General features: G+C 44.4%; 1 protein-coding gene across 1 annotated transcript in view; it reads right to left on the reverse strand.

Moving 5' to 3' along the window:
- Positions 1 to 16,202, reverse strand: part of LOC143974847 (alcohol dehydrogenase 1-like) — a 79,829-nt gene that overhangs the window by 22,103 nt on the left and 41,524 nt on the right. The window contains exon 5 of the mRNA XM_077476605.1: positions 10 to 226. Coding sequence (XP_077332731.1) covers positions 10 to 226 — 217 coding nt within the window. The remainder of the gene's footprint in view (positions 1 to 9; positions 227 to 16,202) is intronic.

Below are 16,202 nucleotides of genomic sequence, written 5' to 3' on the forward strand. Positions count from 1 at the left end.
TATTTTTACCTTGGCAGTATTAACAGCAGATCCATATCCTGTGGAAAAGCCACATCCAAAAATACAGACTTTCTCTAAGGGAGCCTTGTCATCAATCTTTACAACAGACTCAGCAGGCATCACAGTATATTCAGAAAAGGTGCTTGTCCACAAAAAATGATTCACTACTTTTCCTTTACACAAAAATCGTGATGTCTTGTCGGGCATTACATTCTGTGGTTCACACCTGCATTAAAATGAAAAGGAAATGCAATACAGAAGCAATGTTTTAGTTGTGTTAAACTGATTGTTATGATTTTTCTTTAGTTTAGACTAGGTCAATCTCCTGCTGAGCTCCTGCACAAATCATAAATTAGGATGATTTTTTTTTACCTTTTCTTATTCACTATAGAGCTGGTAAAAGGCCTAAACCCTTACTTTGCTAAAACCTGCACATGGAAATAATGTTTGGAGCATGATATAATTGCCTAAATGGTAATGAAATATGCGGTATATTATTTAAAGATAATCAGCTTTTAAACTGTGTGAATACATGATTTCTACACTGAAATATCTTTAAAAGTCTGAGAAGAGATAAATTCCCTGATTTTGTACAACTAGGTGCATGCTCAGACCAGCAAACATCTCTCATTTTAGCTCCAGTGTCTTTTTTACAGGGTGCTACAGTAAATACCAAAATGAGCGCTGTGTTAAAGATCATTTTTTGGGAGTGAAAATCTGTGCTATTATAGTCCAATGCAAGTTTTAGCCATTGATTCTAATGGTACAATTGGAAATCCCCCAAATAAATCCTTTTAATGTTGAGATGAAATATATCTTTCTCTGAAATGTATTTTCTTTTGCAACAATGTTGCTTCTACTTCAACTATTTTGTTTTTAAAGTGGTGTTGCCACCAAAAAAAAAAAAGTGAAAAAAAAAAAAAAAAAAAAAAACAATGGAAAAAAAAAAATTTTTTTTACTCACCTCTAAATACCTGTTGCTAGGGGGTCCCTCGTAGTCTGCCTTCTTCCTTGCCCAGGCTGGTGACATCACTTCCCCTCGTGCCGCACAGTCATCTGGGACCTGTCACGTGTACCAGATGACTGTGCGGCGCATCATGGCGCCCTGCGCCGCTCGTGCAAGCACAGTGGGTGCCCCGGCTGTGAAGTCACAGCCGGGTGCCCACAGTACAAATGACGACGCTGTGAGCGGAGTGGGGAACGAGGGAGGGCTTCATTCCCCCGCATCGCTGGACCCTGGGACAGGTAAGTGTCCGATTATTAAAAGTCAGCAGCTGCAGTATTTGTAGCTGCTGACTTTTTTTTTTACGGGCACCCCACTTTAAGAATACTAGAATGTGGAATGTTTTGATGTTTTGGTACAATATATTTTTCTCTGTCACTTTCACTTGTCACTCTCCATCTCACAACAATCTTTACCCAAACTCATACAGGTGTCTTTACAAACCACAAAAAAATACCATTGCTGATGCAAATTTAAAACGAGTCACATTTTTTGTGCTTTTTATTATTTCCAAATAATCATAATTTGAGCTAAAAAAATGTGATATGTGTACCAACATCAGAAATCAAAATGTAATTCCCCAAAATTTGAGGGCAACATCACTATTCTACACTGATCCACAAAGAACCACCAAATATCACAGAATAAATCAAGAAGAATAAATCTTGAGTAATGTAATTCCATCACCTGTATGTCCAAAGAAATGCAGCATTTACTAGAGGTGACCTAGAGGTTAGAGCGTCTGCTTAGCATCCCTGAGTGTCTGGGTTCAAATCCCAAATATGGCACTTCATGTAGCGACATTATCTCATCTCCTACAGTAGGTGCCGCCGATATTGTGCTTCCAGCGTGACAGTATCACGCTGGTTCCCGGCGACAGGCTTCTTCTTCCAGCTCTTTTAATAGCGGTGGCCCGGCCTTCTGTCGCCGTCGCCGCCGCCTTTCGCTCTTCTTCTTCTGGAGATGTTGACTCAACACTCTCTCCGGCCGCAATGCCAGGGACGTGGTGCGCGGCGACTTATATAGGGACAAGGGGCGGGGTCACCGGTTGATGTCACATGGTGACCCCGCCCCCTTACGATGTCACAGTCCCAGGGGATGCTGGGACTGTGACATCGTAAGGGGGCGGGGTCACCATGTGACATCAACCAGTGACCCCTTGTCCCTATATAAGTCGTCGTGCACCGCGTCCCTGGCATTGCGGCCGGAGACAGCGTCGAGTCATCTCCAGAAGAAGAAGAACGGAAGGCGGCGGCGACGGCGAAAGAAGACCGGGCCACCGCTAGTAAAAGAGCTGGAATAAGAAGCGGTGGCCCGGCAAGAAGAACCGAAGAGGGGGACAAGACCCCCGAAGTCGGAAAAAGAGGGCGGCGACGAAGAAGAAAGCCGGGCTCCTCCGCTAGCAAAAGAGCTAGCAGAAGATACCAGAGGAGTTGAGAAGACCCCTGAAGACGGAAGACCCCCGGAGCTGTGCAATAAACTATTTTAACCCTTGTGCGTTGTGTTTTTTTGTACATTTTTTTCACGGGTGAATGGGTAGGGGTACATTGTACCCCATGCTCATTCACATAGGGTGGGGGGCTGGGATCAGGGGGCCCCTTTATTAAAGGGGGCTCCCGGATTCTGATAAGCTCCCCGCCTGCAGACCCCGACAACCAACGGCCAGGGTTGTCGGGAAGAGGCCCTTGTCCCCATCAACATGGGGACAAGGTGCTTTGGGGAGGGGGGCCGCGTGCCCCCCCTTCTCCAAGGCACCCCCCATGTTGAGGGCACGGTAAGGCTCAGGAGGGGGGCGCTCACTCGTCCCCACCCCCTTTCCTGCCGGGCTGCATGCTCGGATAGGGGTCTGGTATGGATTTTGGGGGGGACCCCACGCCGTTTTTTTTGGCGAAGGGAATTCCCCTTAAAACCCCTACCGAACCTAAGGTCCTGGTATGCCTCCCAAGGGGGAACCCATGCCGTTTTTTTTACATTTGGCGTGGAGTTCTCCTTTAGGATTCATACCAAACACAGTGCCTGGTATTGGCGGGAATCCAATTCGGATCCCCGCACCAGTGTCAACACGGCCAGCGATGCTTGTAGCTTATCGGGAAAGGAAACAAAAAATGTTTCCTTTCCCGATGCGAGCCAGCTCGGCACTGGCTCCCGCGACGGAGCTCGTAGGGTGTCAATCTCGCCGCTAGAAGCGGCGAGATTGACACAAAATCGTGGTTACCTACTGTAGGTCCTAAAGCGATGTTTAAAAGTAGTATTTATGTGTAGGAGGGTTCCACCACCATTGTATATCTTGCAAGATATACTATCTAGCAAAAAGTATTCAGATATGTGCCTTTACACACACATGAACTTTAATGGCAGCCCAGTCTTTTTTCATAGAGTTAAAATTGATTTGGCCCACCCTTTGCAGCTAGGAAGGCTAGGAAGGCTGTCCACAAGGTTTAGTGTTTCTAAAGCCCCATACACACTATCAGATTTTCTGCTGATTTTTTCCATCAGATTTACCAAAACCATATAATATGAGGTCAAACCTTAGGGGTTTCAATGTGTATGCAATCAGGCAGGCCCTTGTACTACATGGTTTTGGTAAACCTGAAGGAAAAAATCAGCAGACAATCTGATAGTGTGTATGGGGCTTTAGGGAATGTTTGACCATTCTTCCAGAAGTACATTTGTGAGGCCAGGCACTGATGTTGGATGAGAAGGCCTGGCTCGCAGTCTCTGCTCTAATTCAGCCAAAAGGTGTTTTATAGGGTTGAGGTCAGGACTCTTTGCAGGCCAGTCAAGTTCCTCCACCCCAAACTCGCTCATCCATGTCTATATGGACCTTGCTTTGTGCACTGGTGTGCAGTCATGTTGGAACAGGAAGGGGCCACCCCCAAACTGTTCCCACAAAGTTGGGGGCATGAAATTGTCCAAAATGTCTTGGTATGCTGATGCCTTAAGAGCTCCCTTCACTGGAACTAAAAGGCCAAGCCCAACCCATGAAAAACAGCCCCACATCATAATTTCCTCTTCACCAAATGATTTGGCCAGTGCACAAAGCAAGGTCCATAAATACATAGATGAGTGAATTTGGGGTGGAGGAACTTGACTGGCCTGCACAGAGTCCTGACCTCAACACAACAGAACAAGCCTTGTGGACCGCATACCCAGAAGAGTTGAAGCTGTTATAGCTGCAAAGGGTGGGCCAAATGAATTTTGAACCCTACGGACTTATGCCCTGTATACATGGTCGGACATTCCGACGACAAAATCCGTCTGATTTTGGCCCAAACTTGTCTTGCATACACACTGTCGCACAAAGTTGTCGGAAAATCCGATTGTTCAGAACAAGGTGATGTAAATCACGTACAACAGGACTATAAAGAGGCCAGTAGCCAATAGCTTTTGTCATGTAATTTATTCTGAGCATGCGTGCACTTTGTCCTTCGGAATTGTCTACACACGATCGTAATTTAAAAGATCGGATTTTGTTGTCAGAAATTTTTCGATCCAGCTCTCAAATTTTGTGTGTCAGAAATTCAGATGGAAAAATTCCGATGGAGCCCACACACGATCTGATTTTCCAACAACACAATGCAATTGCACATTTTTCGGCAGAAAGTCTGACCGTTTGTACAGGGCATAAGACTGGGATGCCATTACAGTTCATGTGCATATAAAGGCAGGCGCCCCAATACTTCAGATAATATATTGTATATTGCTTGTGACACTGAGCATGGCTATGGTCTTAGGACTGGTTCCCACCACAGAGATGCAGACAACATGTGTGAGGCTGCCTGCTGGCTAAATGGGTAGCAGTTCCATCTAGCAGGACTGGGGTTGCTGGTTCAGTTCCCCAACATCCTGATGCTTGTGTTAAAGTTTATATGCTCTCCCTGTGTGGTTTTCTCACCACAATCCAAAGACATGCTGGTATTTTATTTTTCTCCTATCAAAATAGTCTCTAATGTAAGAAAGTTAGTTTTGGACTTTAGATTGGAAGCACATTGCAGCCAGGGAGTGATGTTAATGTTTGTTAGCACTAATCATGCCCAGGGACTTGGACATTTAAAATTGTAGGGTTTACACTGCACGGGTACATATGCTTAGAAAACTGTTGCCTTTTTTATGTGCATGCAAATGGACTTTGATCTTTGTCCTGTAGTTGGAGATTTGATGCACATAGCCAAGGGCTAACACAGTTGCAAATAGTATTATGTGTTCCTGCTCATCAGGTGCAATTACTTTAGACATACATAAAGATACTGGTGGGCGTGTACTTCTATTGGGCGTGGGTCAGTGCGCTAACAATACAACCTATCTTATATAAAGGGCTGCAATAGGGGGGGGGGTTCATTTGGCCATTTTTTTTTGCTGTGATTTGTGGGGGAGAAGGAATGATATTGTGCATATTGACAAACGCCCAACTAGGGCTATTTGTTTGCTGAAATTTTTGTGCATTTTTTCCATCTAAAGTGGATTTATGTGGCCATGCTGTCAGTGTTGTATTGTTCTTGTCTGACCATGCAAACATGGTTTGGGAGAATCTGTTGACCTTCTACTCTTTCATCTCATTGCTTAACCACTTCAGCCCCGGACCAATTGTCAGCCTAAGGACCAGAGGTCTTTTTACAATTTCGCACTGCACTGCTTTAACTGGTAATTGCGCGGTCATGCAATGTTGTACCCAAACAAAATTTGCGTCCTTTTCTTCCCACAAATAGAGCTTTCTTTTGATGGTATTTGATTGCCTCTGCGATATTTATTTTTTACGATATAAAAGGAAAAAGACTGAAAATTAAAAAAAAAAAGATAGTTTCTACTTTTTGTTATAAGAAAAATCGAATGAACTAAATTTTAGTCATACGTTTAGGCCAAAATGTATTCAGCCACATGTCTTTAGTAAAAAAAATGTCAATAAGTGTATATTTATTGGTTTGCGCAAAAGTTATAGCGTCTACAAACTAGAGTAAATTTTCTGGAATTTACACAGCTTTTAATTTATGACTGCCTATCTCATTTCTTGAGGTGCTAAAATGGCAGGGCAGTACAAACCCCCCTCCCCAAATGACCCCATTTTGGAAAGTAGACACCCCAAGGAAATTGCTGAGGGGCATGTTGAGCCCATTGAATTTTTTTTTTTTGTCCCAAGTGATTGAATAATGACACAAAAATAAATAAAAAAATAAAAAGTTTACAAAAAGTTGTCACTAAATGATATATTGCTCACACATGCCATAGTTATATGTGGAATTGCACCCCAAAATATATTCTGCTGCTTCTCTTGAGTACGGGGATACCACATATGTGGGACTTTTTGGGAGCCTAGCCGTGTACGGGACCCCGAAAACCAATCACTGCCTTCAGGATTTCTAAGGGTGCAAATTTTTGATTTCACTCCTCACTACCTATCACAGTTTCTAAGGCCATAAAATGCCAAAATAGCACAAACCCCCCCCCCCCCCCAAATGACCCCATTTTGGAAAGTAGACACCCCAAGCTATTTACTGAGAAGCATGTTGAGTCCATGAAATATTTTATATTTTGCCACAAGTTGCAGGAATATTACAATTATTATTTTTTTTTTTTTTTGCACAAATTTGTCACTAAATGATATATTGCTCACACATGCTATGGGCATAAGTGAAATTACACACCAAAATAAATTCTGCTTCTTCTCCCGAGTACAGGGATACCACATGTGGGGGACTTTTTGGGAGCCTAGCCACGTACGGGCCCCGAAAACCAAGCACTGCCTTCAGGATTTAAATATAAAACGCTACCAAAAAGAAAAAACTGTTAGCGAACGCAAGGATCAGGCCTGACTCTGCCAACCCTGCAGTTATGTGTTTAGTGTTTTGTAAGTGACAGTGATCGATTGATACTGCACTTGGGTGGGCTGGGCGGAGGGGCAAAACGCAGGTGCTAGCAGGTATCTGGGCTGATCCCGCTAACAATGTGTTTTTTTGGAACCCTAAACTGCTGGGACGCTAGTATAGATCTGATCAGATCAGATATTGATCTGTTCAGAATCTATACCATTACGGGAGGTTTATGCTTTGCGTGTGGGTGTTAGCAGTACTGGCACTAACCTAGCGCTGCCTGGGGCGACGCAGACCCTGACCCTAAAAGCTAATTGATATCACCCGCCGGGTGATCAGGGGGTTAAACCTTTATTGGGTAATAAATGGTGGGTGCCCTGATGCTATAAAAAGCAAACTAACTAACCAGAGTCACCCGTAACACTTATACGGTGATCACTGGTGAAAGGGTTAACTAGGGGCAATCAGGGGGTTAAAATCTTTATTAGGTAGTATATGGAGGTCCCTGACGCTATATAAAAACCTGACGGGGAACCTAAATAACTAACTGGCTAACCAGCGTCACCAGTGGCACTTATACAGTGATCGCTGGTGAAAGGGTTAACTAGGGGCAATCAGGGGGTTAAAACCATGATTGGGTAGTATATGGGGGTACCTAGCGCTATAAAAACCTGGCGGTGAACCTAAAAAAATAACTAGCTACCTAGCGGCACCAGTGACACTAATGCAGCGATCAGAAAAACGATCACTTATTGACACTGGCAAAAGGGGGTGAAAGGGTTAACTAGGGGCAATCAGGGGATTAAAACCGTTATTGGGTAGTATATGGGGGGTACCTAGCACTATAAAAACCTGGCGGTGAACCTAAAAAAATAACTAGCTACCTAGCGGCACCAGTGACACTAATGCAGCGATCAGAAAAACAATCGCTTAGTGACACTGGCAAAAAGGGGTAAAAGGGTTAACTAGGGGCAATCAGGGGGTTAAAACCATTATTGGGTAGTATATTGGGGTACCTAGTGCTATAAAAACCTGGCGGTGAACCTAAAAAAATAACTAGCTACCTAGCGGCACTAGTGACACTAATGCAGCGATCAGAAAAACGATCGCTTAGTGACACTGGCAAAAGGAAGTGAAAGGGTTAACTCTTGGGGCTAGCAGGGGGTTAAACCTTTATTGAGGGGGGTAGGGGGCTACCCTAGACCTAACACTAACTGCCCTGACAGTTTTTACTGTCACAACTGACACTGAATGCAGTGATCAGTAAATAAATGATCACTGCAATCAGTGACACTGTGACTGGGAGGGGAGTGATCGGGGGGGGGGGGGGGGGGATTTGTGTGCCTATGTGTACCTACATGTCAGTGTAGTGTTTGGTGCACTTACTTTCTCTGTTCTCCTCGCAGTCCGGTCAAAAAGACCGCCCCGAGGAGAATGACATCACTTCCTCCCTGCCTGTGTTTACAATACACAGGTGGGGGAAGCTTCTCATTTGCCAGGAGCGATCGAGAGGGGATGGCCAGAAACCAACAGCCATCCCCTCATCCCAGATCGCTCCTGAAGCGAAACGGACCGATCGGACCCCCCACCCGCTGGAAGGCAAGCACGTACATGTACGTGCTTGTGCCTGTCTGTGCCATTCTGCCGACGTACATTGCCATGCGGCGGTCCTTAAGTGGTTAACCATGTACACAGAAATGCAGCTTCCAGCAGAACATGGTCACCCCTATGTATATGTACATAATTTTGTTTCTGCTGGCAAAATAAAAGTACATTATTGAGCTTATTGTGTTTTTTTTTTCCTCTATTCTTCTTTGTAATTAGTTTTGGGGGTGGTGGTTTTGGGCAAGTGAAATATTTTTCTTCTATATCTTATTTCTATATGTATTTGTGCACTAAAAAAAAAAACGCATCTCTTCAGCACACCTGCAAGTAAATGATAAAGGTGGAATCTTTATATATAACAGCTGTGGAGAATTGCAGGTAATGAATTCAGCCGGTGGATAGGCAGTGTTGTATATGTCAGCCCTGGTTCACATTGGTGCGATTTGACATGCGATTTGACATATTGGCAGCAACTGCACCGTTCTAATTGGTGCGGCGCCACAATTTCCAAAAGTAGTTTCTGTACTACTTTTTGGCGACTTCAGTGTACGATTTTTATTGACATCAGTGCAGAAAGTCTCTGAAATTCCCTCCCACAGTTGGGACTGACATGCAGGAATGAAATCGTGGGAGTTCAGCTGAACTCGCATGATTTCCTCCAGCTGTCAGTGTGAACCAGCTTGACATCCATGTGATGTCAATGGATGGTCATGCCCCATGGCTGTGTAAGAGATGCCATACAGTTGATGATAACACAACGGAGGAAGACGGCGGCGAGGAAGCGGGAGAAGTAGGCGGTGGCGGGAGAGACAGCGACAGAGGACGGTGACAGAAGATGGCAGCAAGTGAGACAGCAGCAGGAGAAGATGATGGCGGGAGACACGGCTCAGGGGAGAAGACCACTTAGAGCTATTTTACAATAAAGGAATTGTCAAAAACCAGCTATTTTTTTTTTGTCGCATTTCACTGCTTTTTTTTGGTGAATGGGTAGGGGTACAATGTGCCCGATACCCATGCACATAGGGCGGGATCTGGAGGTCCCCCTTGTTAAAGGGGGCTTTCATATTTTGATAAGCCCCCCACCCACAGATCCCCACAACCACCGGGCAAGGGTTGTGGAGATGAGGCCCTTGTCCCAATCAACATGGAGGCAAGATGTTTTTGGGGGACCCCAAAGCACCCTCCCCATGTTGAGAGCATGGGGCCTGGTACGGTTCAGGAGGGGGGCGCTCTCTCTCACCCCCCCCCCCTCTTTTTCTGTGGCCTGCCTAGTTGCTTGCTTGGATAAGGGTCTGGTATGGATTTTGGGGGGACCACCACCCCACTTTTTATGACAATAACTTGTATATAAGCCTTTAAAATAAGCAATTTAGATTTTTTTATGTTCATGTCCCATAGACTTTAACAGTGTTCACACAAATTTTTTGCCTGTTCGCAAGTTCTGGTGCGAACCAAACCGGGGGTGTTCAGCTCATCCCTAATCAATAGCCAATGGCACATGAGCATGGTTGGTACCATATTAATAGGCGCAGCAGTTTGGGACTTTAAATGAGGCACGGGTTAGCGCCTCCATCCCGGTATTTAGCACAATAAGGAGGGAAAAAAAGTGGGACTTTAAAATGAAGCGGCTGAAGTGTGAGGGTCAGAAAAAGGTAATTTAATTGAATCCATAATATATGATACAGAGTAAATTCATATATATACATACATACATGTGCCATTGTAGGGCACAAAATGTGTTATATGGAGACATCAAGGTGTATGTAAAGACACATAAAGTCAAAAAACATATATGAACAGTAAATAGTATGTGGAGCAACAGCATAGCCTAAAAATGCCTCAGGGCGACATATCCGGTACCTGTGTTTGTAATCACATAATGTAAACATAAATGTACTGAATTAATATTAAAAATTAATTAGAAGTAACGTCGGGCCGTAGTAATTATCACTGTAGCATCAAATGTAGCTCTACGCGTTTCGTGGATGTATTCTCCACTCATCAGGAGCAGATGCGACAGATACCTGTAAAATATATAGATATGGTAAACCACACTCTGTATAGAGGGGAATAGGTACAGTACATAGAGTGCTTTCAAAAGAGGTTAACTAAGCATATCTACCATCCCCGGCAGCGAACATAGCAAACAGCAACTGGTCCGTGGTGCGTCGGAGGCGCAGATCGCCCCGCCCGGGAGCTGAGGCGGCATATTTGGGCGGCGGATATAGTGAACAGGTGCCTGGGTATGAAGATAAATTCCATGTGCTAACAGTGCTGGTATATGGAGAATAGGCGTATCTAAAACAAAGTATGTACATGAGCGTTAAGTGAGCGTGTAAAAGAATTGTAATGAAATAAAAGAGATTGTAAGTGTGTGAGGTGAAAAAATAAATATACAAAGAATTGCGTGATAATGAGAAATAGTGTGTGGGAATGAGAGTGTATAAAAATGAAATGTATGGAGAGTGTTGGAGCAATGCAGGTGAAGACTAGAGGATGAAGTGTAGACATATATGTTGGTTGTGATGTGCCTGCAGAGGTATGAAAAGGATAAACAGTGTAGTGAGAGTGTGGAGTGTGAAATGAGCCAAAGCAGAGAGAGTGCTAGGTGAGTGCGGTAAAAGGATAAAGATGTAAAACAAGTGAGTGTATAGGTGATACAAAGTGATATAACAAAGGTGGGCAAACAAAAAAAAAAAACAACCAAAGTGAATCCAGAACCAAATTACACCTACCCGATAGCTGTAAACCCAGCATCACCCAGTAAGAAATCAACTGGTGTGCAGGAACCACAGGAGGAGACCGGCTGTGTCAATCAGCCATCCTCACCTGGGAAAGCCCAAATACAAGCCGCCAGCACCACGTGTGTGAACCGAGGGGGGGGGGGGGGAGGGGCGCCAACACTAGAGCAGGTGGAGCCGCCCAGCAATTGGCGCCGCCCAAACACCCCCGTCAGGGTCACGTAGATGGTACCTGCGGCGTCGGCGCGATGCCGCGAAAAAAAAATAAAATAAAATAAATAAATCCGCAAACCGTGGCGCCAAAGCACGGAGGGACAACCACCCGAACCTCCCGGACATAAAAATTATATGTGCAGGGAGGAGGGGGAGGAGCCCACAATGTGCATCGCAGCTCCCATAGGTGAGGAAAAGGGGCCGCCAACGCCACCAACGCTACCAGCAGCCAAATGCAGATCACCACCAGAGACATAGACATGCATAGGACATGAGTATTCATGTATAACCATAGGGATTGTACCGGAGATGTCATATAAAATACTTAATAGACTTGTTGTCAACATACACCAATAAACCAAGTCCGTTCTTGGCTGTACCCGATGTACATATCCCTGTAGGGCATATGGACATCTAAAGAATGACCCTAGCACATGGATAGCAGGGGAGCACTACTAATCCAAATCTCCAGCCGCTCCCATCCCTGTAACAGTAGGCGCAGCAGTTTGGGACTTTAAATGAGGCACGGGTTAGCGCCTCCATCCCGGTATTTAGCACAATAAGGAGGGAAAAAAAGTGGGACTTTAAAATGAAGCGGCTGAAGTGTGAGGGTCAGAAAAAGGTAATTTAATTGAATCCATAATATATGATACAGAGTAAATTCATATATATACATACATACATGTGCCATTGTAGGGCACAAAATGTGTTATATGGAGACATCAAGGTGTATGTAAAGACACATAAAGTCAAAAAACATATATGAACAGTAAATAGTATGTGGAGCAACAGCATAGCCTAAAAATGCCTCAGGGCGACATATCCGGTACCTGTGTTTGTAATCACATAATGTAAACATAAATGTACTGAATTAATATTAAAAATTAATTAGAAGTAACGTCGGGCCGTAGTAATTATCACTGTAGCATCAAATGTAGCTCTACGCGTTTCGTGGATGTATTCTCCACTCATCAGGAGCAGATGCGACAGATACCTGTAAAATATATAGATATGGTAAACCACACTCTGTATAGAGGGGAATAGGTACAGTACATAGAGTGCTTTCAAAAGAGGTTAACTAAGCATATCTACCATCCCCGGCAGCGAACATAGCAAACAGCAACTGGTCCGTGGTGCGTCGGAGGCGCAGATCGCCCCGCCCGGGAGCTGAGGCGGCATATTTGGGCGGCGGATATAGTGAACAGGTGCCTGGGTATGAAGATAAATTCCATGTGCTAACAGTGCTGGTATATGGAGAATAGGCGTATCTAAAACAAAGTATGTACATGAGCGTTAAGTGAGCGTGTAAAAGAATTGTAATGAAATAAAAGAGATTGTAAGTGTGTGAGGTGAAAAAATAAATATACAAAGAATTGCGTGATAATGAGAAATAGTGTGTGGGAATGAGAGTGTATAAAAATGAAATGTATGGAGAGTGTTGGAGCAATGCAGGTGAAGACTAGAGGATGAAGTGTAGACATATATGTTGGTTGTGATGTGCCTGCAGAGGTATGAAAAGGATAAACAGTGTAGTGAGAGTGTGGAGTGTGAAATGAGCCAAAGCAGAGAGAGTGCTAGGTGAGTGCGGTAAAAGGATAAAGATGTAAAACAAGTGAGTGTATAGGTGATACAAAGTGATATAACAAAGGTGGGCAAACAAAAAAAAAAACAACCAAAGTGAATCCAGAACCAAATTACACCTACCCGATAGCTGTAAACCCAGCATCACCCAGTAAGAAATCAACTGGTGTGCAGGAACCACAGGAGGAGACCGGCTGTGTCAATCAGCCATCCTCACCTGGGAAAGCCCAAATACAAGCCGCCAGCACCACGTGTGTGAACCGAGGGGGGGGGGGGGGAGGGGCGCCAACACTAGAGCAGGTGGAGCCGCCCAGCAATTGGCGCCGCCCAAACACCCCCGTCAGGGTCACGTAGATGGTACCTGCGGCGTCGGCGCGATGCCGCGAAAAAAAAAAAAAAAAATAAATAAATAAATAAATAAATAAATCCGCAAACCGTGGCGCCGATGCACGGAGGGACAACCACCCGAACCTCCCGGACATAAAAATTATATGTGCAGGGAGGAGGGGGAGGAGCCCACAATGTGCATCGCAGCTCCCATAGGTGAGGAAAAGGGGCCGCCAACGCCACCAACGCTACCAGCAGCCAAATGCAGATCACCACCAGAGACATAGACATGCATAGGACATGAGTATTCATGTATAACCATAGGGATTGTACCGGAGATGTCATATAAAATACTTAATAGACTTGTTGTCAACATACACCAATAAACCAAGTCCGTTCTTGGCTGTACCCGATGTACATATCCCTGTAGGGCATATGGACATCTAAAGAATGACCCTAGCACATGGATAGCAGGGGAGCACTACTAATCCAAATCTCCAGCCGCTCCCATCCCTGTAACAGTAGGCGCAGCAGTTTGGGACTTTAAATGAGGCACGGGTTAGCGCCTCCATCCCGGTATTTAGCACAATAAGGAGGGAAAAAAAGTGGGACTTTAAAATGAAGCGGCTGAAGTGTGAGGGTCAGAAAAAGGTAATTTAATTGAATCCATAATATATGATACAGAGTAAATTCATATATATACATACATACATGTGCCATTGTAGGGCACAAAATGTGTTATATGGAGACATCAAGGTGTATGTAAAGACACATAAAGTCAAAAAACATATATGAACAGTAAATAGTATGTGGAGGAACAGCATAGCCTAAAAATGCCTCAGGGCGACATATCCGGTACCTGTGTTTGTAATCACATAATGTAAACATAAATGTACTGAATTAATATTAAAAATTAATTAGAAGTAACGTCGGGCCGTAGTAATTATCACTGTAGCATCAAATGTAGCTCTACGCGTTTCGTGGATGTATTCTCCACTCATCAGGAGGAGATGCGACAGATACCTGTAAAATATATAGATATGGTAAACCACACTCTGTATAGAGGGGAATAGGTACAGTACATAGAGTGCTTTCAAAAGAGGTTAACTAAGCATATCTACCATCCCCGGCAGCGAACATAGCAAACAGCAACTGGTCCGTGGTGCGTCGGAGGCGCAGATCGCCCCGCCCGGGAGCTGAGGCGGCATATTTGGGCGGCGGATATAGTGAACAGGTGCCTGGGTATGAAGATAAATTCCATGTGCTAACAGTGCTGGTATATGGAGAATAGGCATATCTAAAACAAAGTATGTACATGAGCGTTAAGTGAGCGTGTAAAAGAATTGTAATGAAATAAAAGAGATTGTAAGTGTGTGAGGTGAAAAAATAAATATACAAAGAATTGCGTGATAATGAGAAATAGTGTGTGGGAATGAGAGTGTATAAAAATGAAATGTATGGAGAGTGTTGGAGCAATGCAGGTGAAGACTAGAGGATGAAGTGTAGACATATATGTTGGTTGTGATGTGCCTGCAGAGGTATGAAAAGGATAAACAGTGTAGTGAGAGTGTGGAGTGTGAAATGAGCCAAAGCAGAGAGAGTGCTAGGTGAGTGCGGTAAAAGGATAAAGATGTAAAACAAGTGAGTGTATAGGTGATACAAAGTGATATAACAAAGGGCAAACAAAAAAAAAACAACCAAAGTGAATCCAGAACCAAATTACACCTACCCGATAGCTGTAAACCCAGCATCACCCAGTAAGAAATCAACTGGTGTGCAGGAACCACAGGAGGAGACCGGCTGTGTCAATCAGCCATCCTCACCTGGGAAAGCCCAAATACAAGCCGCCAGCACCACGTGTGTGAACCGAGGGGGGGGGGGGGAGGGGCGCCAACACTAGAGCAGGTGGAGCTGCCCAGCAATTGGCGCCGCCCAAACACCCCCGTCAGGGTCACGTAGATGGTACGAAAAAAAAAAAAATAAAAAATAAAAAAAATAAATCCGCAAACCGTGGCGCCGATGCACGGAGGGACAACCACCCGAACCTCCCGGACATAAAAATTATATGTGCAGGGAGGAGGGGGAGGAGCCCACAATGTGCATCGCAGCTCCCATAGGTGAGGAAAAGGGGCCGCCAACGCCACCAACGCTACCAGCAGCCAAATGCAGATCACCACCAGAGACATAGACATGCATAGGACATGAGTATTCATGTATAACCATAGGGATTGTACCGGAGATGTCATATAAAATACTTAGACTTGTTGTCAACATACACCAATAAACCAAGTCCGTTCTTGGCTGTACCCGATGTACATATCCTTTTACCGCACTCACCTAGCACTCTCTCTGCTTTGGCTCATTTCACACTCCACACTCTCACTACACTGTTTATCCTTTTCATACCTCTGCAGGCACATCACAACCAACATATATGTCTACACTTCATCCTCTAGTCTTCACCTGCATTGCTCCAACACTCTCCATACATTTCATTTTTATACACTCTCATTCCCACACACTATTTCTCATTATCACGCAATTCTTTGTATATTTATTTTTTCACCTCACACACTTACAATCTCTTTTATTTCATTACAATTCTTTTACACGCTCACTTAACGCTCATGTACATACTTTGTTTTAGATACGCCTATTCTCCATATACCAGCACTGTTAGCACATGGAATTTATCTTCATACCCAGGCACCTGTTCACTATATCCGCCGCCCAAATATGCCGCCTCAGCTCCCGGGCGGGGCGATCTGCGCCTCCGACGCACCACGGACCAGTTGCTGTTTGCTATGTTCGCTGCCGGGGATGGTAGATATGCTTAGTTAACCTCTTTTGAAAGCACTCTATGTACTGTACCTATTCCCCTCTATACAGAGTGTGGTTTACCATATCTATATATTTTACAGGTATCTG

This window comes from Lithobates pipiens, unplaced genomic scaffold (assembly GCF_037356315.1).
Source record: "Lithobates pipiens isolate NorthernLeopardFrog02 unplaced genomic scaffold, aLitPip1_a1.2 Scaffold_13, whole genome shotgun sequence".
Taxonomy (NCBI): domain Eukaryota; kingdom Metazoa; phylum Chordata; class Amphibia; order Anura; family Ranidae; genus Lithobates; species Lithobates pipiens.